This window comes from Chaetodon auriga, chromosome 13 (assembly GCF_051107435.1).
Source record: "Chaetodon auriga isolate fChaAug3 chromosome 13, fChaAug3.hap1, whole genome shotgun sequence".
Taxonomy (NCBI): domain Eukaryota; kingdom Metazoa; phylum Chordata; class Actinopteri; order Chaetodontiformes; family Chaetodontidae; genus Chaetodon; species Chaetodon auriga.
Genome location: NC_135086.1, coordinates 1748184 through 1773523, shown reverse-complemented (window position 1 = coordinate 1773523; position 25340 = coordinate 1748184). Strand labels below are relative to the sequence as shown.

Genomic DNA, 25340 nt, shown 5'->3' with positions numbered 1-25340 from the left:
TACACCAGTCATACGCGCTGGATTAAGGGTCATTGTTAAGCTCAGTCTGGACTGTGTGTGCGTGTGTGTGTGTGTGTGTGTGTGTGCGCGTGTGTGGGGGTGTGTGTGTGCGTGCGCGTGTGTGTGTGTGTGTGTGTGTGTGTGTGTGTGTGTGTGTGTGTGTGTGTGTGTGTGTGTGTGTGTGTGTGTGTCCCTTAAACCCTTTAGCCGAGTTCTAAAGTAGCTTAGCAGGTTGTGCTCCTTGGTCCAGCCTGCAGTGGAGCAGTTGTTGTAGCGGCGTTGTTGACATGAGCGATGGACGTCTGCGTTCACGACCGCCTGCGGGACCTTCGGCTGATTCCTCGCTCGCTGAAAACAGGACTTAAAGGTGGATCGTTGGCTCTGTAGCAGCAAAAGAGAACCGTGCGGTGGCCTCTGTTGTTCTGGGCTCAGATCTCTGCGTCCCCGCTGCGATCCCTACATGACTGGCCGTGGTCTGACCCGCTGACTGCTGAAGGATGCGACCTCTCCTGGTCCCCTGAGGGCAGCAGGACGGCCGGGCGTCGGCTGGCGGGGAGGGGGCTCAGGGCCGCCCTCACCGGGCGCCCGCGAACCCCTCCGATCAAGAACGGCAGCTCGGTGAGTGGAGTAGGAGGCGTGCTAACATACAGCATGTAAGCTGATTGTGTAACGCGTTTGATGAATGGGCTTATGACGGCGTCTGGCTCACCTGCTAATAAGGTGTCCAGACATGTAAGAAGAGATAAGTAAACAGACAAGATCCCTCTGGGCGGCTTCTCTTTGCCCCGTGCATCGATAAAGTTTGTGCCACGTTAAGCTCTTGTACATCTAAATTCTCTCATTTTACAGTCGTCAGTAAAAGTGGAAAAAGGCGCATGTTGGGAGGTGTCAAAGGTCAAAGGGGGGGAGGTGAGAGTAGCAGAGGCAGGTGAAGAGATTAATCATCTGTGTTAACTGTTCATCCTTTTTCATCCTAATCATGGAACAAAAGGGATAGTTTGTGCAAATGATGTGAAATCAGTGCATTTTATTAGTCTTGTGACGCAGCAATGTATGAATCTCCGTTTAGGATGAGATAATTTCAAATAATTAATCTGACGCCTAAAACTGGAAGAGACGATGACTTTGCGTTCACGACTAGACGAGGTGGACGACTAGACTAGTCTGTGGTGTGAGGACGCGACCTTTCGTCTCGACTGGACCTGTGAATTAAGAGCAGTGGACTGTGAGGGCAGAGGCTGCGCTCCATTGATCATCAGGAGCGATGGTGTTCCTGAGGTGATGCTGAGGACGCAGAGGACGCAGAGGACACAGAGGACACAGAGGACACAGAGGTCGGCTGCGAGTCCATTTCTGAAAGCCAGACAGACAAAGCGGTCAGTCCATATAGTATTGGGCAAGCGTGCAATGGAGACAGTGGTGGTAAATCTGGATTACAGCGCTGGACCGGCGGGATGGAAAGTGCAGCAGTGGGGGGGGGGGGTGTGTCAGTGTGCTGGATTTGCTCTGAAGTGACTCGAATGTTGAAAGTGTGTATGAAAACAGCTCGATCAGACGCTGACTGTGCTCCCTGTACACTGAGCGTATTCAAAACGATGAATAACATTCCTGTAATCCTTAGAAATAAACATACGCTCAGTCATTGGTTTATGTATTCATCATAAATTCAAACTACAGTAATTGGCTGTAATTTTGTGTACTTCCTCAAACATTCTGCATTTTAGACCACAGCGCCCACCACACACAGCTCCAGGTGATAGACAGGCCGACGCTGCAGGTGACTGGACTGAAGGGTCCCAGTGAGATACAGCATATTAAAAATAGGTTCAGGCGTGTCTAAAAACAATGGTCAGGTGTCCACCTTTGATTGACATGATTTTCTTACCATTAGACCGAGCCAGGCTTGTGTTTTCAGCCATTATGCTAAGCTAAGCTAAGCTAAGCTAAGCGGGCTCATGTTGCACACACAGGAACCTGGTTTGAGTCAGAGGAGTACTGGGGTTCAGGTGGTTTTCAGTCCCTTCAGTTGAAGGTGATCTCAGCTCTCAGGCGTTGGCTCTCAGGACCAGGATGTGTGTGAGGCCAGTTGTTTGTCACAGGACTCAGCTGTGCAGCCAGTCGTGGGAACATGGACGTAGAAATGACAGCGTGGTCCAGCACGGCTCTCTGCCACCGACGCCACCCTAAAGCACTCATGGGAAAATGCCTGGAAACCCAGGTCGTGTGTAAATCTCCAGTGAAGCCGTGTTGTTGGGTCCTGCTGTGCAGCGGGTCCTTCACATTCCTGACTCCTCATTAGGGGGAACCTGCCTCTGCCTGCTGTCTGTCCTCATCTGTCATTCACTGCTGCTGACTCCGCCTTTTCATTTCACATCTGTCTTCTTTTATTCTGTCCCTGTTTTCATGGTTGTATCCTCCAATCTTTCTCCTCTGCCCTCATCGGTGTGTAGATCTTTCAGGTGCAGAAGGTAGGCCTCCTCTTCCTCATTTCCACATAATTTATTATCAAGTTATCCGGGCGTGTTTCTAATTGTGCCCCAGAAAATGCTGGAAATCTGCTCCCTGCACTCTGACTTCTTGCCCTCATTTCACTCTCTTCTTAGAAATATTATGGCTTGGACACCCGGTTGGACGAGCGAGCGGACAGCAAATGGGGGGATATTGAGCAGTGGATGGTACAGTTCCTGTGCTGACGCTGCAGCTCTCATGCATGCGTCTCTTTGCCTGCATATTGTGAGGCTTTTATTTCTGTCTGCTCAGAAGCTTTCGCAGTGTGCCAGGTCTGCTTTTGAATTCCAGATAATTCCTGTTAAGCCTTTTTAGAAAATAACGGATTATGAGGAATCAAAGCTTGGCCATTAATGATAATCCACTTATTCAAAGGAGCAGGGTGCCCGCTTGGCCTCCAATCAGCATGACCATCTGCCCCACTGGTGTGCCTGCATGGGATTTACTGCGTCCAACTTACTGCTTCAGTTGCTCAGTTTGAAGTGCCCGAGACCGTCGGGAGTTAAAACAGCGGTGAAGACGCCGAGTGTGTGACTCGTAGTTTGACTAACCGCGTGTGTTTTTTACTAAACCAGTTCACTGTGTGTCGCACTCTGAGGTGACCGTGTGTGTGCAGCGTGGGTACCTCAATGGTCTGTTGGTGGGATTACTGGTTCAGTGTGATGCTTTAAGTCCGTGCATGTCTGATTCTGTGATCCAGCGTTGGACACATGTGTTCAGGTGATGTGTCCTGATGACTGCTGTGTTTTTAATGCTACCAAATACAGAATCACAGCAGCAACATGTCAGTACATGAATATCTATATGACCATATCTTGACCAAAATAATCTCTGTGTATCACGTCATATTCAGAAAATCAAATTAAAACAGGCAGTCTTTGGCTGTATTGAAAACTCCGTCTCACCTTGAAAAGTCATTACCTTCGTCCTCCGTCTGTCTGACTGACCTTTGACGTCTCTCTCCTCCTTCATCTCCTCTCCTCTCCATCTTCACCCCTTCCTCCCTCATCCAGGAGGACAGTGAGAGATACTCACGTTCTTCGCGGATACACACGGTTTGTAGCCCTCGCTCTGTGTCCGTCTGCTCATGCCTGTCCTCTGTCATGTGTCCTCCACCGCTCGGAAAAGATGGAACTGCTCTCCATGAAAAAGTCAAACCTGCAGAACCACAGAGAGCATCTCACTGTCTAATGTCGGCTTCAGGCTGATAGAGTTAGCAGGCAGAAAGTATGAATTATTGAAGCAGGCCTGTGTTTATCCTTCCATCATAAGACGTCTCACTGTTTTCTCTACTCTTCCTCTTTTTAATTTACTGTTGGTGACATTAGCTGTCAACACTTCCTCCATGTTCACCTCTTGTCTCAGTAAATTCAGACTAAAGTTCATTTCCACAACGCTAACAGCAGGATAACAGAGTGTTGGTTTCACTGACACAGCGAGTGGAAAAAAGAGGTTTTCTGAAAAAATACCTGCAACACAATGAAAGAATTCACTACACACAGGTTCATTATTCCACACGCAGGTTCATTATTCCACACACAGGTTCGTTATTCCACACGCAGGTTCATTATTCCACACACAGGTAATTCCCCTCCAGCCCCCTCCCTGTAATTATCCTGTACCCGGCTGTTATTAGCTACTAGCCTTAGCTAGCCTTGCTGACAGACACGTTCTTTTTCAGACGTAATGTTTTCTTTGTGTTTTTATTTATGTATTTACTTTGGTTTTATGCAGGAGAATCAAACCCATCAGACGTTAAAGCAAACTTTCTCAGAAGGGACTGAAGCTGCGTGTCGGTGCAGCAGGATGCCTCCTGTCAGTCCGCTGATCACCGTCGTTGTTGACGTACATCACACACTGTGACCGTGTTCAAAGCCTAACCATCCATTTCACTCTCTCACACAGCTCTCGGATGACGATGAGCGGATGTCAGTGGGAAGCCGGGGCAGCCTCAGGGTCAGTATCACCCAAACAACACATGCACTGACAACCCACAGACTGTCTTTAAACCTCAGTACGCCTCACGTTTCCATTCACAAAGATGGACGTCGTCCTCTTGAACCTGTGTGTGTGGAGGCGGCGTCGGCCTGGGTGGCGCTCGCTGCTGCTGATGATGTTGTGTCTTTTGCACAGTCGGATCTTGACGCGGTCGGGGCGTATGGTGGAGGGGTAAGGGTCGGCCTTGTTGTGTGGATGGGTCGTCCTCTGCCTAACTGCTGGTTCACAGGCCTCACAGCATGGAGGACGTGTCTCACCTCTGTGGGCTTCATAGAAGGAAGAGAACATCTCTCTTTGTAACACAAAGCATGATTGTGTGCTGTGAATTAAATGGATTCATTTTTCATTGTTTGCAGCATGAAAGTGAGCCCAGGCTTTTTATGGCTCGTCGTTTCATAGCTTGTGGTTTGTCGAGGAGCATTTGTGAAGCCTTTTGTTTCTTGATTTAATGGTTGCAGTATGCAGGAAGCAGTGCATGAATGTGCATTTCTGGTCATTCCTTCTTTCATGTACTTGTTTTTGCTGTCGTGAACGAACATTGACTTCGCTGGAGTCGGATTGGATTTGGACGAGAAGAACAGGGCGTGTTACAGAGCTCCAAGCAAAACACAGGCCGCACTATTTTAGGCTCTGTTATGTCTCAAAATGTTGAGTGCCATTTCTTCTGTGCTGTGTAATGTGGAAAATTCTTCGCACTAATCATTCTCATGGGCATACGAGACCCTGGATGTTTGGCTCAGCCAGCGTTTCAGCCCAGTCCGTTTTGTCGTTAAGTTGCATGTTAACACGTTGTGTGTGTTGAACTAAGTCCACTGTGCACGTCTGCGTGTGTGTGCGTGGCTTTCCCTTTAATAGTAACATTAATAGTGTTACTGCATGCACCTTTTTTCAGTTTTACAGTAAGAGGTTTGTCCGGACGGCGTGTTTTCACCCTTTCCTGTCTCCCTCTCTTCCTCACTTTAAGGGCTCCTCCTCGCTCTCACTTAAGAAGTCAAAGAAAAAGAAGAAACATAAACACAAGGACAGAGACGTATGTAGACGCTCGGCCTGTAAATGCACTAATGGCCTCCGCGTCAGCGTTTCTCACCCGTGTTCTTTATTCACAGAGGAACGGCTGTGACGATGAGTACAGCGTGATGTCCAGCAGGGTCAGTATGACGTTTGCATCTGCTCTGTAAAATAAAGCTCGCCGTCACTCTCGCTCCTCCAGGCGAGACCTGACCGCCTCTCATCCTCACTGACTGTCCAGAGGACGATAAGTTTAACCTCTGCGTTGATGAACCAGATACACCAACAGTGTGTTGAAGGAAAACTGCTCTGTTAACGCCGTCGTGAAAACGTCTGAAAACCTTTGTGGAGGACGACATAAGCTCATTGTTTCAGTGGTTTGGTCTGAAATTTAGCCACCTGGTAACACTGACTGTTGGTGTGAGTGTGTCCAGGTTGAAAACAGGATATCACACGTTGGCAGTGTGCAGGGAAGAGAATGTTCTCTGATAATCTGAAGGGATTTCTCTGCCTTTGTCTTCAGATGGCAGCAATCAGACTGTAGATGAAAGCCAGCTTGAACTAAAACATGAAGAAGTGGCCACAGTACAGGACAAAGGAGGGATTAAAAATGAAATCTGAAGGAATAAACCGCTGAGACACAGCTCACATGAAGCGTTAATAAAACAAACAGCTGGAGGCTCGTGATGCTCGTACATGGTTCGCCCAGTTCTGACTGATGGCGTGATGCTGAAACGAGGCCGTCTGATGGACGTGTTGAGGCTGACGTTCGGTTTCTGTGTTGGTGTTTGACCCTCAGAGCTCCAGACTGAGCGATGACAGCCGGGTGTCTCGTGGCTCCAGATTAGACCTGCAGCCGGTAGGTGGCGCTGCAGAGTCAGTTTCACCTCTTACCTCTAATACTCTGTGCTGACTTGTCTTACCGTGTAAAGCTGAGTTCATTAACAAGATGAGCTGTACCGTCAGCCGCTTACGACCTATCAAAGTCGATCTTGAGATGTTGTTGAGGCATGTTTTCTAATCGAGGATGCATGAAGTGCACACATTCACTGTACTGTGAGGTTTTTATAACAGTCTCTGCTCTGTTGGACTTGTCCTGCAGCCCAGTAGACAGCACAGGGTCCAGACCGCAGACGTACAGGCCTGGCTGTACGTTCACATGGTACAAAAGTAGAAATGTGTTGAAATTAAACTGTGGATGAGTATCAGTTAAATTGGTTTGTGCATGTGTGTGTGTGTGTGTGTGTGTGTGTGTGTGTGTGACCCCCACTCGCTGCTGTTGACCTGCACAGTGTGAGTACATGGTGCAGGTTACACTTGAGGTGAAGAGGAGTGTTACTCTCTCCTCCTTCCTCTCCCTTCCTCTGTCTGCTCGTCACTCCTGCCTCCTTCCTCCCCTTCTTTCAGGCCTCGTATGCTTCCTCTGACTTGTACAGCTTCAATGGTCTGTCCTCCTCCAGAAACCCAGGCTCAGCTTTCAATGGTTACCAGGTCTGTACACCCATCAACCCGTTCTGTTGCTCATCTTTAGCTGCTTCGTGACCTCCCACCTCTCTCTGGGGGGGGGGGGGGGGGGCGAGAGACAAATGCTCATGTTTTCACAACCTGTTCCGAGCTGCTGCTTCCAAACCTCATTCGTACGTCCGCCTTCATCCTGTGTTGCAGTTCTGCAGGTCGCTCAGTCAGACCGCCCAGCAGCTCCATCGTAGGGTTGGTTCCAGTCATTTCCAGTTTACCTTCTACCCTCTGTAACTTCCACACAGTGCTAAACGACACCTGTGATTATCATTCACTCACCCCGGAGTTCACACCTGACACTGAGCTTGTTTGTCTTAAGAGGAAAAGATTTGATGATGAAATCAGGAGCTTTTTAAATCACTGAGCACTGACGTCAGCATCTGTGCACCTCTGCAGGGAGTGGAACAGCATGCAGTGAAATCACAAGAAGGACATTATCTGTTCCCCTGCTGACGCGTGTTTACACTGTGTGTGTGTGTGTGTGTGTGCGTGTGTGTGTGTGTGTCTGTGTGTGTGTGTCTGTGTGTCTGTGTGTGTGTGTGTGTGTGTGTGTGTGTGTGTGTGTGTGTGTGTGTGTCACAGAGCTCCTTATATGAAGACAGCCTGTGCGGCGGCTCACGGCGAGTCGCTGGCTCCACCTCTCATGTAAGATTTTGTTTGACTTGTGGTTTTGTTGGTGTGAAGCACCTGAGGGACCTGGTCCAGCATGAAAACTGGTTTCTCTCCTGGACGGTTACTGTCCAGACTGATAAAACTAACAGTTACTGAGTGAACTTCAGTGTGGACTAACAGACATCCATGTTGCACTAAGCAGACTCAGATTGCAGTATTGGTCCCTCCAGCCTGTGTGTGCTGCTCGTCCTGGGTGTGGATGTTTGTTGGTGTTTGCCTCCGTGCAGACAGAAACATAACGCTGTGTTTTCTCCGCAGCCTTTAGAGTACTCGAGCTACCGCAGCTCCGGCTCCAGAGCCTCCTCCAGGGCCGGTTCGGCCCGCGCCAGCCCAGTGGTGAGCCTTCACTCCCCACACAGCCTGAGACTAACCCGGGGTTTACACTGCATTAGTCCCATGGTTCATGAGGATTTAACCACACGGCGTAACAGCCTGCTGTCATCTGGTTTCTGACTCACGGTTTGACCTGAGAAGAGGTCCATACGTGATCAGTCCACGTTGTTCTGGGTGTGTCCTTGACTCAGACTGGACAGTTTGAGAACTGAACATGCACAAACAGTATTTGTTCTGTGTCTGAGTACAAGCAAGCGTCTCCTGGTGGACAGCACAGCACAGTCTGTACAGGATGTTAATGTTCTGTTTAATGTCAGCGAGCCGTCAACTGCAGCTCAGACTCAACTCGCTGCAAGTCCCCCAAATTAATAGAGTCACACTTCAGCCTTTGAACGCTGCGTGTGCGGCCATCGGTCCAGTTCACCCCTTCACACGTTCTTTAAGAAAGTTTGAGTGCACGCCCTCATTTCCAGTGAAGTACAGTTAAAACAGAGTAAACACAGACAGAAACAATGCAGGAGAAAACAGACGAACAGCAGCTCACTGAGTTCACTGAGCTTTGGCCACACTGGCTCCTGATTGGAGCATCTGTCACACACCTGCAGCAGCTTGAAAACATGATCTCTGCATTACGTTTGCAGGTTATGCACTTTGTCACATCAGTCCTGTCACTTTTATTTCATGCATGCTGGTGTGATGGCTTGTAACAGGAAGGACAGTCTCCATTTTAAAAAAGAAGAAGAAGAAGAAGAAGAAGAAGCTGAGGTCACAGCAGTAGATTGCAGAGTAAACAGGAGTGACGTTTGATTCTCTCAGAGCTCTAATGATTTGTCAGTAATTCTCTGTGCTCTCGCTCTGAAGTGTTTGGCCTCTGTGTTGTTCTCTCTCGCCCCCCGGTGGCGGACGCAGGATAACTGCGGCTCTGTTGCCAGTTTCCTGAGGAGCGCGGCCGGCGGCGGCGGCCTCCCCCGGGACCTGGACTACGTTACTATTCCTGACTTTTCTGACGTGAGTCGCCGTGCACGCGCAGGACGCCCAGGCTGTGATGTGAGCTGAGTTCCCTGATTGGTTGCTGTTTTTGTCTTTGCTTGGTTCCTTCCTTTTTGTGCACTTCACCCCACAAGGAAGGCTGATTGGCCGCTGTGTGTGTCAGAGGTGAACGTGTGTGTTGACTGGACTGCGTGCCGGAGGCCGGTGTTTGAAGGGCTGCCGAACAGACTAATTTATCACCTGTTTGTTCAGGGATTCTAATCTCTGACGGAGTTTTGCTGATTGTTTGCATGGTGTTTCAAAGCAAAACAAACACGAGTTTTCTGAGTTTTTTCATGAGCAGAGCAGATCGAGCACTTGGAAGTGTTGTTTCGTACGCTGCTCTTTCAGAGACGTCAGGCCAAATGTTTTTATCAGTGTTCAGCTGCCTGTCGTGAGGATTTTGGTGCTTCCTTCCTCCCTCGGCTGGTCTTCCTGGCCCCGTGGCCTCTTCGTCATCCTCTGTTTGCTCTGACTGTGTGTTGTTTGTCTCAACAGGTGGAGGACAGAGATTATCTTGAGAAGGTGAGTGGATCAGGCCGCCAAATGCCGTGTTTGTTGTTATTGAAGATGCATAAATAAGAGTTGATGCTCAGAATGTTTTTGTTTCTTCCTCAGGGATCTCGAGCTGGTTCTGCCTTAACAGCAGGAACCCTCACGTCCTTAGGCGGGACTTCCTCGCGGAGAGGAAGTGGCGAGACGGCCATAACAGTAGATGCAGAGACCTCTATACGAGAAATCAAGGTAATGCTGAAGAGATGTAGCTTCCTGTGGTTTATCGTTCAGGGTTGTTGCATCTGCAGTCAAATTTCTGCATTCAGTCATCAGACATGCTTCATGAAACCACAGGACGTGAGGGGAGCAGGTCTAGACAAACTGGATCTTACTGTGATGTGTTCTGCTGTGAGGTTCTGTGCTGTCGTGCCATTTTCATCCTTTCTGCAAACCCTCGTGTTGCCGTTCTCGTTGCCCCGTCACCAAACTTTTGCGTCACCTTTTCCGATGCTGTCGCGCCGCTTCTCTGCTCACTGCTGCTGCGCTCTTCACCAGGAGATTCACGAGCTGAAGGATCAGATTCAAGATGTGGAAATCAAGTACACGCAGAACCTTAAAGAAGCCAAGGTATAAGCCTGAGACCGAACAGACTCACGCTAACTAACACGTTTGGTGTCTCTAACTTTGGTCATTCTCGACTCGTAATGCAGTAAAATGTGCAACCAGTTCACTGCAGGGTCACAGTGACAGACCAGTAAACCTGAGACTGGTTCTCCAGACTCAACCGGAGAGTCAGCACAGTGTATCTGCAGGCCTTCAGGGGCATCATCGCTCCTTCATTTTCAGCTGGGCAGATGTTTTCTGACTTGTGTTTAAAGCTGCGTCTGCATGTTGCTGTCTTTCTTCATTTTGATGTGTGTGTGTGTGTGAGTGTGTGTGTGTTTGTTTGTGTGTTAACCATCTTCTTTTATTAAACGTCCACTTACAGAAACACAATACAGATACAGGTTTCCTGCTTTGTGTGACTCTCTGCTCTTTTCTTTGAAGACCTGACACATCTGAGCAGCTCCTCCTCTAATCTTACATTCTGCCTGTCATGACATTAGGATGCACTAGCAGAGGTGGAGGAGAAGTATCGTAAGGCCATGGTGTCCAACGCCCAGCTGGATAACGAGAAGAACAACCTGATGTACCAGGTGGACACACTCAAGGACTCGCTCATGGAGCTGGAGGAGATGCTGTCAGAGTCACAGCGAGCGTATGAGGACAAAGTCAAGGTACTGACACAAGCCACCCGTTTCACTGCAGCTCCACTGCTTTGAGAAATGTGAATCAGTGTGCCAACGCTCGTGAGGTCAATGCCAGGAGTACTGCTCAGTCATTTGTTCACGTGTGTGTTCTTCCACGAAGCCCTTAGACTAAACATGGACATGCAGACACATGAACGTTGCAGGTAATCGGACACAATGAACGGGAGCTGCCTTTAGCTGCAGGTACATTTCCATGGCACAGTCATGAAGGACACTTGACAGCGATGGAAGCAGCCTCCCTGGGATGTTTTTGGGTGTCACGTGCTTCTGTTTGTATGAGATGTTGAAATTAAAAACGATGTGTTTTCGGTTGCCTCTTGTTCCTCTCAGGAGTTCGAGCGGGAGAAACATGCCCACAGTGTGCTTCAGTTCCAGTTCAATGAAATGAAAGAGACGCTAAAACAAAGTGAAGAGCTGCTAAATGTGAGTATTTGTGTGTCTCAGCCTGTGAGACACGGAGCCTCCTGTGGGTTAAAGAGACAGACGTTAAGAAATCAGCCGTCACTCAGAAAGGCTGCATGTTGCGTTTCGCTCTTTCTTTTCTTTCCACACTCTGTATGGATACATGCATGCGCGCCGTCTCTACGTCTCAAACTTCATTTCCTTTTCCTGCTCTTTAGGACATCCGTCAGCTGCGTATGAAACAGGAGGGTTTTCTTAGAGAAATCTCTGACCTGCAGGAGACGGTGGAGTGGAAGGATAAAAAAATTGCGGTACGGCCTGTGAGCCTCGCTCCAGAGTTGAATGTTCAGTTCACTTTTGCTGGCATGAATTCAGAATCTCCTTTGCATGCAGTTGAATGCAGACTTTCACTTTCACTTCTTTTCACCTCACTTTCTGTCACACTCTGCCACCTGGGGGCGCTGCTCAGGCCTTAGAGCGACAGAAAGAATACACAGATGCAATCCGCATTGAGCGAGACGACCTCAGAGAAGAGGTGGTGAAGCTGAAAGACGTTCTGAAGGTACTCCGTCAGCGTGTGGGTGCTCATCTCAGCCTGCTGAGGGCTGCTGTGGTGAACGAATGTGAAAATCTGAAGTGTGAAAATGAAGTTTTGAATATTTTTTGTCACAGAAACTAAAGCTTAAAAAGAAAAACAGTGCAAATATCTTCTGGGTGTCATTTTTGAAAATGTGATGACTTTCAATGACTCGTCTTTTTTCTCCTTATTTTCAAGCTGTGTAATGTTTGACTTTTTATGTTGTGTAGAAACATGGAATAGTTCTGGGACCTGACCTCAACATCAATGGGGACATTGGTGTGGGAGACGTTGACGGGTCCCCCAGTGCAGACGCTGGTTCCCAGCCGGCTCCGGAGTCCCAGACCTCCCCAGCAGAGGGGAACAGCATGCTCGGTAAGACGCACTGTGGAATCAAAACTTCTCGCTGCACGGCTCTGCATTAAACTGTCTGAAGACTTTCACTCCAAAATGCATCAGAATAGATAAGATTAACACTGAGCAGTGAAATTATGTGGACACACTGACATCTGGATTTTCAGATGGCTCATGTCTAATTTTGGAGTGAACTCTTCTTCTTCCTGCTTCGTGCTGCTGGAATGTCGCGTGTGACTTGAACTCTGATTTGACCTGAGAGGATAAGTCTGGTGGCGTTTGTCTGATTGAAGCTGGAAACAGAGCTGAAGGTCACTTTGGTAGCTGTGTTGCTTTCAACCTCAGTCCTTAAAGTGCTCAGAACAATGGGAATTTTCACTTTTCAACAAGCTGAATACTGAGGAACATTGTACTAATACTTACCAGCAGATTTACTGTCGACTATTTTTTAATTGTAACCAAATTCCATGAAAAGACCCAAACCATGAACAACATCAATGAATTGATCCCACTAAGAACTATTTTCTGTATAAAACTCCTTTTTCATTGTTGTCCAACAACTATTGAAAACACATCAGTGAGCGACAACCTTGTACGTAAATACTCACTAGTACACCAAGTGTGTACTAATCTGCAGCTGAAAACAGTGTTTTTGACCAGTTTTAGTTAGTTTTGGTCTTTTCATGGAATTTGTGGACAAAAAACTATAAAGACTCACCAGCCTTATCCTTAAGCAACAGCTTGCTTTCCTGTTAAAACAAAGACTCCTCTTACAAACTCGCTCTGTCTTCATTGCTAATGTTTTGGCTTTTATTTTATTTCTCTTGCACCTTTTTCATAATTTCAGCTACTACACAGTAACTGACTCACGACTAACTGTGCTAATGCAGACGGTGTTGGTGTGTAAATGCTGACAGGTCTCTACTGGGTTGATGGTGTAAGCATTGAGAGTTATGTTTAAGCAAACGGTGGGATGATGTGTAAGGAACATTTATTATATGTGCTGTAAAACCTTGGAGCTGCCGCCTTCAGGCCTCTTCTCTTGTGACACTGATGTTCAGGGGATCAGGAACTTCTCGATGTGCCTCCTGCCTTTCCTCGTCTTGCTCTTCATCTTGGCTCTTTGCTTCTCTTTCTGGCCACTGAATCAATCAGGTGTTCTGCCTTACCTTGACTTCTGCTGATGCACTTCCTCCTGAAGATTTCAGTTATGAAAATCATGTCTTTAGTCACCATGTTTGGCCCTCTATCACCGTGTGCTCTTCATGATCTCTCAGGCAACACAGAGGAAACTGAGTTGAGAAGTAGCGGAGAGGAAGAGGTGGATCCAGAGCAGCATCAAGAAATGTTTGAGGAAGCCAAAGAGAATCACTTGAGCTGTGATACACTCTGTAGTTTTGCTGGTGTGTCCACACTGCAAACAGCTGACGAAGAACAGCCAGCAGAAGAACAACAAACATGCTTAGCCACAGAAAGTGAAGAAAATGGCCTCAGCATGGACTTAAATGAGCACATTAATGACTGTTCAATCACAGAAACCAGTGATGTAATCAACTGCAGCCCTGGGCTTCAAGAGATTTTAACAAGTTCTGAGGAAAATGTTCCAAAGACAGAAACACCTGAGGGGGGAGATTCAGGAGAGACACCGAACCCAGATTTAGGGGAGACAGAAACCAGAAGCAGTCCTGTTGACTCACACAGTGATGGCATTAGGGAGTCGTGTAACAACATTTCTGAAGAGCCAGAGAACAAACAGGAAGATGTTGACATAAGTAGTTTGAGAAGTACAGAATCATGTCCTCAGCAAACAGTCACAGAAGATGTTACGACAGAGTGTTTACCCAACGAGTCCGTCCAGGCTGCACCAAACATCGAAACTCAGCAAGAGGCTGAGAATGCCGAGGAGGCAGAGAACGACAAGGCGGAGGAAATGTCGAGTAAACCTCAGGCTCAGGGTGCTGCTGCTTCAGGGAAAAAGAAAAGAAAGAAGAGGAGAGGCAAAAAGAAAGGAGGGACACATGAGGGTAAGAACCAACAAAAAGATAAAGAAGAAACAGGTAAAGACACTGAACCGGCCACAAGAGATAATGAGCAAACGACAGAGCCGGACATTGATGGTTCTGTCACAGAAACCCTCAAGAAATCAACATTGGATCAAGTTAAAAATGAGCAGGATGTGCAAGAAACTGAGGAGGTGGATGAAACCTTTTCTCACAGCGAACCTCTCAAAGAATCAGGAACGGATCATGTTACAGAGCAAGACAAGGAACAAACTTTGGAAACGGAGAATGTAGAAGAGGTAGAAGCTACAGAAACCTCTTCTGAGATTGAAACCATCCAGGAATCCAGAGTGGATCCCAAAAAGGACGAGCAAGACGAGGAACAAACTTTGGAACCAGAGAATGTAGAAGAGGTAGAAGCTACAGAAACCTCTTCTGAGATTGAAACCATCCAGGAATCCAGAGTGGATCCCAAAAAGGACGAGAAAGACGAGGAACAAAGTTTGGAAATGGACAATGTAGAAGAGGTAGACGCTACGGAAACCTTTTCTCACACTGAAACTCCAGAGGAAAAATCGGATCATGTTATGGATGAACAGAACGAGGAACAAAGTGGGGAAGCTGAAACAGTCAAATCAGCGGAGGCAGCGGCAGCCACCGAAACCTTTTCTGAAGTTGAAACCCTCCAGGAATCCAGAGCGGATCCCAAAAAGGACGAGCAAGACGAGGAACAAAGTTTGGAACCAGACAAAGAAGAAGTGGGATCTATATCAAGTCCTGCTCCAGAGGCCGACCTCAGTACTCCTGATCTAACTGATAGCTCCAAGGGTGCTGAGAACACTGACGGTCTTGACGAAGTGTGTGTGTCCAGTGTAGATAACTCAAACAGCGGAACAGATATCTCAACTGATGGCAATGTCGTCCATACTGAGTCAGAAGTCGTTGATGGTGCAGAGGATGAAGTTGGGTCTGCTGACGAGATGAAATCTGACTGCATAACTGATAACCCAGAAACAAACGAAAAGGAAAACGGTGAAGCTGAACCACATGTTCAAAGCAACAGTGACATCACTGCTGATGAATCTGAATCTGCAAACAAATCTGAGAGTAAGGATAACATGTTGGTGTTGGTGTCTTCTACCGATGGCTTCTCTGACGGTCTGACGAGCTTGTCTGGCTCAGAGTCGCCTTCAGAGCTGTCTGCACCCCAGAATGTGGCCAGCGACGACACTTCCATGAAGGTTTCTGATGGAGATCCAGAGGAGGCAGCTGAGACTGTCAAAGATGAAGAGGAGCCAGCAGCAGAGACTGAACAGGAATCCACTTCTCCCACTCATGACGGGGATAATTCAGACCGGACCGAAGAAGAGGAGCTGAACAGAGATGTGAGGGATCCTGAAGGTTTAGTCGAACCAGACAGCTCGTCACATGAAGAGGAAAGTTGTGACGGTGCTTCATTACTGAAAAACACTGATGCATTTGACTCTGAACAGCGTCTGTTGGACACAGCAGCACAGCCTGAACAACTGGATGATTTACAGAACCAGACGTTACAGTGTGAGGATCAGACTGATGAAGTGTCCTCTGAAACAGAAGCGATCAATACCATCGACATTTCAAAAGCACCAGATGCTCCAAAAGAAGCTCCTGAAGGTTCTATCGAGCAGGACCACAATACTGAAGAAGAGGACGATCAGCAAAGTGAGACACATCAGGAACCCAGCAAAGACAAGTCTCAGGATAATGATTCATCTGAACCCGCCCTGCAGGACAGTGGTGACGAGGACGGAGAAGACGACGAGGGACAGTCTTTCGATTTCGATGACATGGACATGGAGATGGCTATAGAAAGAAATGTCCCTAAAAATCCAAAACAGGAGGACGTCGAGGACGGAGCTGAAGTCGCGTCAGTTGAAAGCAGCCATGTTAGTTCAGGGCAAAGTAACACGGAGTCGAATGAAAAAGCACAAGTTGATGCGGCTGAAAACAGTGAGGAGACGAGTAGAGCTGATGGAGGTGACCAGGAAGCTCCAACAGATCCCGAGACGGACACTGTGCCTCGTGAAGAAGACATGTCTGAAGACGTAGCTGTCGCAGCTGAGCCTGTTACAGAGGAAGCAAAGGTTTCGATTGTTGGAGATTCGGCTGATGTTACGGAGAACATTAACCAGGCAACGTCTTCACCCGTCGAGGAAGGACTAGATGCCATGAAGGACGTGCTGCAGGGTGAAGACTTGGCTTTACCAAAGAGCGCAGACCAAGCGGCCGGCAAGAAAGAGCCGCCGCAGACGAGGAAAGACGGGAAGAAAAACGTCAAGAAAGGCAAAGCCAAGGGCAAAGAGGAGTGTAAGATGTCCTAGCTTAAAGATGGTATATGGTCCAAATGTCTATCACGTGATCTGTCCTTTACTGGTCTTTGCTTAGCTGTTTACATGAATATGTGCACTTTGATTCTGTCACAAATGAATATTGGTGTAAGTATGTATATTCTTCTAATTAATCCATATGAACAGTCCAAGTTCAGTCTTCACTGAGGTCACATTTGCAAACATTGATTTGTGGAGGCGAGAACGTAAACTGCTTGGTCACAGCTGGATTTTACTGCTGGACAATACTGCACTTGCTTTACTTTGTTACTGATGCACATTTATCACACTGCTCGTGATGTGTCATGGATAATGTTGCTCTGCAGCATTTTATACACAGGAACTCATTCATGTATTCATTTCATTGGTGCGCAACAAAACATGCTAAATGCTAATTTTCACTGGGACTTTGGCGAAGCAGCTTCCACATGTTCTTACTGTACTGTTGATGGTTACAGTGAAAAATGGCTGGAGACCCTGTTCTGTCCTCAGGGATTATCAGAGCTGTTGTTTGGCCTAAAGACAGACGTTTCCATCCACAAGGACAATTCTGAAGCACAGAAAATGTATGTTTGCGTTTTGCTGCATGTGATGGAAAAGATGAACGTGGTGCCTCCACACTGAAATGCAAATAAATACCCTGCTGTTACCCTTTTGAAAGTCGACCTAAATGCATTTTTTTGGTGATAGAAATAATGAAAATGTGTCAGCTTCACCTGTTCAGGTCTTTTTAAAGCCTCCTGTGTGGTCTTAGAGTGTGAGCGTAGTCCTGCCGGCCGGGTGCTCTTGCATTGACCCTCTTCTCCACAGTTTGTGCATGCTAACCTTCCCCTCACACTCCGCTCCATCACTATCCCACGGATGTCTGCTCTGTTGCATGCATCAACCTCCCACCCTGACCCAGCCCCCCTCCCATCATCTCCTTGGCACCTCCCGCCCCTGGTACGTCCACACTTATTTTTTCTTTTTAAAGATGGACCCGAGCAGTCATGATTATTGTTGGATTTGTGGTGCATGATGCACCCTTTGAATGGTGTGTGACTAAGATTCAGGTGTCCAATGAGACGTCTGTGCTTTATCTTTTAGAGATCCGCCTGAGGAAGCTGGTGGATGAGCGTGAAAAAATGATAGAGCAGGTGAGTCAGTCACTGCTGGTGATATTCACTTCTCATTAAACTGGGTTCTCTCAGTGAGGATTTTAATGTTAATTATACATTATTATTCCATAGGGCTCGACTGTTCCTTCGTTAGCGTGAGCGCACACACTGTAGTTTATCTGGACTCAATTCATTCACCATCCTGCAGCTGTAAATGCTCATTGAAGCACCAAATGTGGATTAATCTGCACCATTTCCTCCTGTTTGGGCAACGTTTGCTAAAACGACAGTGCCCAGCTGTTTTAAGAGATGACTCAGCACTTTTTCTTTAATTAAACTATGTATTTGTGAAGAGTTTCTAAAGATTGTGCTTCAGACCATCTATGACAACATATTACATCATTTCTGTGACCTACAAAAATTAGTTAGGTGGCAACTTTAGTGTAACACGCATCAAAAATTCCTCCGCTGTCACGTGTTCCTCGTGGAGGAAATGAAATGCACTGAAGGTTGTAGCTGATGGTGTCATTAATCAGCTGATGTGGCTCCATCTGCAGGTAAAGAAGCTGAAGGCCCAGCTGGAGCAGAAGACGCAGAGGAATGGCACGGAGAGCAGTTCAAGCCCTGATGGTGAAGTCCTTGAAAATGGCAATGATCCAAACATAATAGAACTGCAGAGTAAGTGTCCGCGTGCATGGAAACAGACCCGTTTCACTTTATCCTCCTCCTGCAGCTCAAACACATCTGCTTTTGCAAATCTTTCCAGGAGATTCAAACAGGCAAATAAGTGATTTGAAGTTCAAACTGGTGAAGGCAGAGCAAGAAGTCACTGCTTTGGAACAGAATGTAAGCTGGGAGGAACAATGAATTCATAGCATGCCTAAAAATACGACCGTATTCGAGCCTAAGAAGTCTATTTTTTTTATCATTTCTGGGGTTTCCAGGTGACCAGACTTGAAGGTCAGGTGACGCGCTACAAGTCAGCAGCAGAGAACGCAGAGAAAGTGGAGGACGAGCTGAAGGCAGAGAAACGGAAACTCCACAGAGAGGTAGACTGTGGCTTTGTCCCACGGCCAGATGAAGAGCGAGCCTGTTCCACAGCCTCTTTTAATCCCAGTGCTTTCTCTCCTTTTGGCTCCACAGTTGCGGTCGGCGCTGGACAAGGTCGACGAACTCGAGTCGAACAACAGCCACCTTTCTAAAAGACTGGAGAAGATGAAGTCCAGTCGCGGCATGGCTCAGACTCCGTAGAAACTCCTCCACACACCACCTCCACCTGCTCTCCAGACTCACCTGGAAAAGAGTCATCCTGCATTTTGGGTTTCTCTTCCACCTGCCTGACCGCAACCTTAAGTAAAAGAAAAAATAAAAATCCAGGGGCTTAGTTATCATATCCACAGCGTAGAGAACACCAACAAGCTATGTGCCATTTCTGTGTCTGTTTTCTGAATGGAGAGGTGTTTGTAGCGTCGTGCACACACGCAGAACGTACATGAAGAGCAGATGTTCGTGCACCTCGTGACTGGTTGAACCTCTGCTCTGCTAAAGGGGGGGTGGGCCACATGGAGGGTCTGCAGGCTTACCGCTCGTCCCGTGTAGCGAGAGACGAAATGTTGCACTGCCTCTTTCTGCCGCCTCTCGTCAGGACTGAACGTGTTGACTTGCCTTGCTCACATGGAGGACGCACAGTGAAGGCACCGCTGACCACGGCCCAAGACTGTTAGCCCCCAGTGCTGAGAGGACGGGAGCGCTTTGTGTGTGTGCTGTGAATGAAAGAGCAAATTTAAGTGTATTTTCTTCATCTGACCTTTTCCTCATTTGCATCCAAAGCCAAACTATTTTTAGAAACGTCAATGTTCGGGTGTGTTTGTCACTTGTGGTGAAACTGAACAGAGCCTGTTGCAGACGGAGCACCCCAACACGTTATAATCATCAGCCAGAGTCTCCACCTTCCAGCTGTAGTTCCATTAGCAGCCTGATGCAGGTTATCCACCGTCCAACAGTTTGACCCACGGCGTGTAAGCGCCCCTCTTCTAAGATCCAGTCGCATCTCTGAGCTTCTTTCTGCTTCACGTAGTCAGTCGCTGGTTGGCTCTCGTGCACGCTCTTAATTGCTGAAACTTGCTGAAGAAATGTGACCACGGGGACTCAAGGCAGTGTTAGCAGGAGACACTGAACACACTGGGGAGACGCTGCTTCACTGTTTACAAAGCTTTAAAACGTTTGTAAGGAAACAAAGAACTGTTGTCTTTGTGCAATAAAAGTTCAAACCATACTGGTGTGTGCACATGTGCCTCTGAGTCCTGGACTCAGCCATCCTTTACTCCTGATATAAAGGGTTGATTTAAAAAACTCAGTATTTCAACCTCAGACATCCTGATGAAGGTCAGAGTTGGTGCAGCATGTTTAATTTTGATCGACTTGCACTGAAGCTTGGTCGACATTTTCAAGCTCAGAAACAACACGAGGAGTGATGTGTTAAAGAAGACTTCAACATGAATATTCTGAGGTAATTAAGAGCAGGAACGTCTTTTCCTTCTATAAAACAAACTGGCTGGAAAATCACCTTCTGCTGCATTTAATTAACCAAAACAGCTTCTTTACAGATTCTTAGGAAACCTGCATCCCTGAAACTTTCTCAGAAAGAAAAGCATGTTTCCATTTTCCAAAATCTCAGGGTCATTGATCCCATGTTGATGTTTTCTTGTCAGCTCAAACCGAAGTTCATCCACACTTCACACTCTGTTATGATCACATTCAACAGTAAGTGTAACACAGTTTTCTCTGCACACATCATCCATGTTTGGTGAACTGACTGCTGGGTAACGCACCCTCAGAGTCCTCCTGCGTGGCTGCGCTCGTCCGCTTTTGGATGCGCTGTATCATACGCCGGCCGTAAAAGTCCCGATAGTCTGCAGGGAGCTCATCCAGAGCGTGCAGAGCTCTGTCCAGCACCTGAAGGGCGCGAGCCGCAGCCACGGGGTCTTTATTACCGTAGGGGTCCTTTTTGTCATAGCTGTCAGCAGGCAGATGGCGCCAGAAGACGTTTACACCCACACCGAACTGCAGAGCCACGGTGTTATGGAACCACAGCGCTGAGGAAAACAGGCACACGAGAGGCTGCTTTACTGAAGGTCCTTGGAGTCGTTGGTATGTAACAGCAGCAGTTAGTGACTGTGTTTCATGAGTGTGTGCATTAAACGTCCACCAGGAAACTTAGTTTAACCACAGTTTCCTGTGTTTGGTTTGAGAGTTACATGAGAGGAAATGACTGTGGGGGACATCTGTCGGTGGGACTGCTGGACGACGTGAACGTGGACGTGTTTGTCTCACCGGGGATGAAGAGCAGATCTCCAGGCTGCAGCACACACTCGTATCTCTTTGCCTTCACAAACTCAGGAAACCGCTTCAGGTCTGGGGAGTCGATGTCCAGGACCTCTGATTTATCACCTGAGGGGGGATTAGATTCAAAGAGGGGTTATAATATTATACAAAGCTACTAAAAACATGTATTCATCCAATCAAACGACATCAATATCAGAGTTTAATATGAACGTGCACAAAGCTGATTCAGCATATTCTGAGCAAACAAGCACCAGCATCCTTCCAGAGCCGCTGACCTGACAGGTAGAGGTGCAATGCATCCTGGGGGCTGTAGAGAACCACCCTCTTCATCCCCGTCACCTGAGCCAGCAGGTTGTCCATCACCTGGAGGAATGATGGAGTGATTTGTTCTAAAATGAATGAGACTCACGCACCACCTCCACCTGTGCTGCACACACTCCAGGACCCTGAAGCTTTAGAGCCACTGCAGCACCACAGGCGACAAATGACAAGAAAACCTGAACAAACGAGCAGAGAGATGGAATCCACGACACTGACGTCATAGTGCGTCCACAGCTGCAGGCCGCAGGAGCTGATCCGGAAGACGCTGGAGAAGAACTGATCCGGAGCAAAGAACTGTGGGATGTGAAAGTCCGCGGCCAAGTCTGGGAACTGTTTGCTCAGATCAGCAGGTTCCTGGGAGACATTCAAAGTCCTTCTTAAGAGCTTCAGCAGAGCCAGACTGAAGACATTTATGACTAAAGTAGATTTCTGTTTCTTCATACCTTTCGAACGTCCTCGCCAAGTGATCGCAGATAATAACTCTCATCCTACAATAAGACGGAGAATTTCTTGTCATTTAAAGAAATACCGCACTGAAAAAATCAGGTACCATGAACTTATTTTATGATTGTTACCTCACACAGGAAGAAGTCAGAGTGTTTTTGTTCAGATGCCCTTTTCACAAATTCACTGAAGGGCAGCGTCCTGCGAACAAAGAGGAGCAGCTGAGAAACCTGCGGACAGGAAGTGTTGATCTGTCTGTGTGTTTGTGCGACAGCTCACCTGTACACAAAGTTTTTGTGAAGGAAGTCCATCTGAGGCACAGTGGACACGTGGATCTTCACCTCCTTCTCGCCCCCTTTCTGTCCAAGATATTCAACCGTCCACCTTTCCAGGCAGGGACCGAGAGACGCGCCTCTCAGCACGGCTGGTCTGCGCTGGAAGACAAGCACTGCACGTTAGCTGCCAGTGTTTCCTAACAGTTACTGTGGAGAGAGGCCGTGAGCGTTTCATTAACGGTAACAGTCCTTCAGTCTCTCAGAGGCCACAGTGCTGTCTTAATGTCGACGGTTTCATCTAACCGACAGGCCAAAGCCTAAAGACACTCACTTTACAGACATCTAAAACAGAGAGAAGCAGCAAATTTCCACATTAGACAAATTTTGAGTTTTTTGCTCCACCAGTAGACCTGAGGTGAAGCATTGTCTTTAATATATGTCTACCAGGACAAGTGATACAGCTGTGAAACACTGAGGAGATCATCTGTTTACAGTCAGAGCAGCAGTTTGGTCCCGTTCCGTCTGCGGTCACATTTCCCTGCAGCCGTGGAGACAAACGCAGCCTCCAGGAAGCGGATTTATCTCACCTGTGGATAAATGTCTCTGAGAAACACGTCCTTGTCTACCTCTGTAAATATCGACACGGGTACTTTCTCCTGGAGCTCCATTTAACATGATTTGCTTTCGAAATTCTGCAGCTGAAGGTAAATAGCGCTTGAACTTTCCGAGTGTCACATTTTTAGTCCTCCCCATGGAAACGAGAAATGACGAAGTGAATCTCGGATTTAAAAAACAGAAAAAGAAAACAACGCAAACAAAACAATATTGATAGTTATTTAGAAAACAACGGGACTGTTTGGTAAACACTCAAAATTGTATCATATTCTTCAGATTTTGTTGAATTACTATCTGTGTTTTTTAATATCGGTTATTCGTTCCTCACCGGAAGATACAAGTACACGGACAAGAAGGCTTCCGACGAACCAAGATGGCGCTGCCCATGTTGAGAGGTTGTTACAGGGTGCCATCAACATTTAGCTTTACTCGTTTATATTTCAGTGAAAGTGTCATCCTGAATCGGTCCGGAAAAACGCGGCTGCCTTCTCCACCAGCCGGAGCGGCGGCAGTAGCGGTCCGTCCGTTCAGCTCCGGCCCGGGCAGACAACAGCAGAAACAGAGTGTGGTGGTTGTGGGCATCCCGAATCCTTTCGTCTGGATACGCACCCGAATATACTACTTTCTGATTAGAGCTTACTTCGATAAAGAGTTCAGCATTGAAGAGTTCACGGAGGGAGCGAAGCAGGTCTGTAAAAGCCTGAGAACAGATGCTGATACAGTGTTAGCCAGCTGCAACTTCTCTGACCGCTACACATTTATTAAACCTCATTTATTAGTATGTATGTAAACGTCCAGCCTTGAAAGTGTTGCTTAAGTTAAAGTAATTACAACAAATCAGGAAAATGCACTGAGGGCATTAAAAGTAATCTAATACTATTCTATATTATATCATTAGACTATTGTGACTTATGCATTTATTTAAAAGCAGCATTTTCCTGTTGTAGTTGGTGGAGATGGGGCTGTGAACTGTTGTGACCTCTTGCAGGCTTTCTCTCATGTGTCCAGACTGTTGTCACAGTGTCAGTTTGAAGCTTTGGAAGGCCTCGTGGCTAAAGACGTGAGTATGGGTACCCAGAAAGTCCAAACTTCCACATTATGTGGATAACTACTTCTAACATTTGTGTATAATGACAGAAAACGGGTGTTTGCCAGTTTGTCCCAAAAGTGTGTTTGTGGAACAAAGCAGTAACTAAAAAGACAAATTTTACAAATCAGAATTTAATGCTTTTGTAGATTTAAGTAATTAAGGAATCGATTAACTGTATCTCCACTAAACACGCCATAACGTCATGGCGTGATGTTCTTCTATCAAAGGATAAACTTGCAGTGTTCTTGTATAGAACAGGTGTAACTTCTCTTCCCAGGTTTAACTAATTGTCTTCTCCTTGCAGCTGATTGGAAAGCTTGAAGAAAAGTGCAGCTTGCTGCCATTGAGCCACAAGAAAGCTCTGTCTGCAGCGTCTGATGAGATCATGTACACAAAACCAGAAGACGTCGGAATCTACTATGATGATAACGGTCAGCTCAACACATATGTGAAAAGTTTAGGCTGGTGACGTCTGTCTGTTTTTCCTCTGTGCCACAGAGCGCCGGTGCACTGCTGCTCTGGGTGACATGTGACCACACACTGTGGCTTACTTTGACTCAATCCCACGTGCACCTTCCTGCTGCTATAAATACTCACTGTGGCACCAAATCTGGATTAATCCACTGCTGAAAATAGTCCCAGACGAATGCACAGTTTCCTCTGTTTTCTTAACGATAACACTTGCAGTGCCGGGCTGATCAGATAGAGAAACTCCCCAAAAACACTTCAGGAAGAGTAAATGTCACGTATGCTGACTGGATGACAGTTGTTGTTCTCTTTCCAGGCAGAAAGTTTGTCTGTATTCTGATGCGTTTCTGGTATCTGACGAGCGCACGTCTTCCTGACGACAGCATGGAGGGAACTCGTGTCTTCCAGGTGGCCATTAAAAATGGCGGCGACGCAGAAACTAAGAGGCTGCTGACTGCGAATTATGAGTGAGTTTATCTTTCTTTTCAGGGGTGTAATGACTGGTGCAGATAAAATGTTAAAAATCTTTGTTCTGGTCTTTCTTCTTGGCTGTCTGACAGATTCCAGAGGGAGTTTACTGAGGGAGTGACTCCAGACTGGACCATTACCAGGATAGAACACTCCAAGCTTTTGGATTAAGGTGGAAACTCGTCAAAGACTCACGATTCTCCTCAGTATTTTCTTTGATTAAACTGAGTTTAGAAAAATGGCTGAAAATAATCCACAGAGGGAAAACACGACGCGTCTCCTCGCTGTGAAGACGGAGGAAAGCACCGAGACAAACCTGGATTCGTCCACCTGTCCCAGTAGAAAAGACACGAGCCAAACGTGTCCTCATAGATCCTGACCAGAACTGTCTGCTGCATATCATGATTATCTTCATCGTCTCTGATGTCCTCCCAGAAATCAGCCTTCAAAAGTTGACCAGGTTTGTGAACTCTTGCTCGGGAAGACATTCAGGGACGGGGCCAGAGTAATCAAATATTAATTTTCAATGAATTATAGGATTATTTTAAGGATTATGTAACACCATACGGATGGGCCTCCCTGCAAATGGTTTACTTTCCACCTCTTCTTCATCTTTCTTTCTTTCTATTCTAAGATTCACTGTTGTC

The 25340-nt window shown here is 47.1% G+C and overlaps 3 protein-coding genes across 12 annotated transcripts in view; 2 read left to right on the top strand and 1 right to left on the bottom strand.

Annotated features, from left to right (window-relative positions):
- The window catches only part of lrrfip1a (leucine rich repeat (in FLII) interacting protein 1a), a 34964-nt gene extending 15022 nt beyond the window's left edge, over positions 1-19942 (top strand). The window contains exons 3-16 of one of the 10 annotated variants that reach the window (XM_076746420.1): positions 4414-4464; positions 9565-9591; positions 9685-9810; positions 10117-10188; positions 10668-10838; positions 11202-11294; positions 11492-11584; positions 11743-11835; positions 12081-12225; positions 17657-17706; positions 18225-18345; positions 18434-18513; positions 18612-18716; positions 18811-19942. In XM_076746420.1, coding sequence (XP_076602535.1) covers positions 4414-4464; positions 9565-9591; positions 9685-9810; positions 10117-10188; positions 10668-10838; positions 11202-11294; positions 11492-11584; positions 11743-11835; positions 12081-12225; positions 17657-17706; positions 18225-18345; positions 18434-18513; positions 18612-18716; positions 18811-18918 — 1335 coding nt within the window. In that variant the 3' untranslated portion in view covers positions 18919-19942. Of the gene's footprint in view, positions 1-4413; positions 4465-4667; positions 5537-5612; positions 5655-9564; positions 9592-9684; positions 9811-10116; positions 10189-10667; positions 10839-11201; positions 11295-11491; positions 11585-11742; positions 11836-12080; positions 12226-13481; positions 17512-17656; positions 17707-18224; positions 18346-18433; positions 18514-18611; positions 18717-18810 lie in introns of those variants that run through there. The other 9 variants (XM_076746422.1, XM_076746423.1, XM_076746424.1 and 6 more) reach the window with 9 other exon arrangements.
- Positions 19943-20058: 116 nt separating this feature from the next.
- tyw5 (tRNA-yW synthesizing protein 5) lies at positions 20059-22798 on the bottom strand. Its single transcript, XM_076746425.1, has 8 exons — positions 22640-22798; positions 22057-22211; positions 21909-21978; positions 21777-21821; positions 21550-21687; positions 21288-21375; positions 21001-21117; positions 20059-20762 (listed from the first exon to the last, which is right to left on the bottom strand). Exons 1-8 carry the CDS (start codon positions 22718-22720, stop codon positions 20461-20463), a joined length of 996 nt encoding a protein of 331 aa, XP_076602540.1. The 5' UTR covers positions 22721-22798; the 3' UTR covers positions 20059-20460.
- Positions 22799-23035: 237 nt separating this feature from the next.
- maip1 (matrix AAA peptidase interacting protein 1) lies at positions 23036-25085 on the top strand. The gene is made up of 6 exons (XM_076747070.1): positions 23036-23355; positions 23656-23727; positions 24062-24188; positions 24542-24692; positions 24786-24865; positions 24953-25085. The coding sequence occupies exons 1-5, from the start codon at positions 23041-23043 to the stop codon at positions 24862-24864; spliced, it is 744 nt and encodes a 247-aa protein (XP_076603185.1). The 5' UTR covers positions 23036-23040; the 3' UTR covers position 24865; positions 24953-25085.
- The last annotated feature ends 255 nt before the right edge of the window (positions 25086-25340 follow it).

Excerpts from the sequence above, each read along its gene's own strand:
- tyw5 (XM_076746425.1), bottom strand. The coding sequence starts at position 22,720 with ATGGAGCTCCAGGAGAAAGTACCCGTGTCGATATTTACAGAGGTAGAC. Across the intron at positions 21,376-21,549 it reads AGCTGTGGACGCACTATGAC|GTGATGGACAACCTGCTGGC; the intron begins GTCAGTGTCGTG and ends TCATTCCTCCAG. Across the intron at positions 21,118-21,287 it reads ATTGCACCTCTACCTGTCAG|GTGATAAATCAGAGGTCCTG; the intron begins GTCAGCGGCTCT and ends ATCCCCCCTCAG.
- maip1 (XM_076747070.1), top strand. The coding sequence starts at position 23,041 with ATGGCGCTGCCCATGTTGAGAGGTTGTTACAGGGTGCCATCAACATTT. Across the intron at positions 23,728-24,061 it reads AAGGCCTCGTGGCTAAAGAC|CTGATTGGAAAGCTTGAAGA; the intron begins GTGAGTATGGGT and ends TTCTCCTTGCAG. Across the intron at positions 24,693-24,785 it reads CTGCTGACTGCGAATTATGA|ATTCCAGAGGGAGTTTACTG; the intron begins GTGAGTTTATCT and ends GCTGTCTGACAG.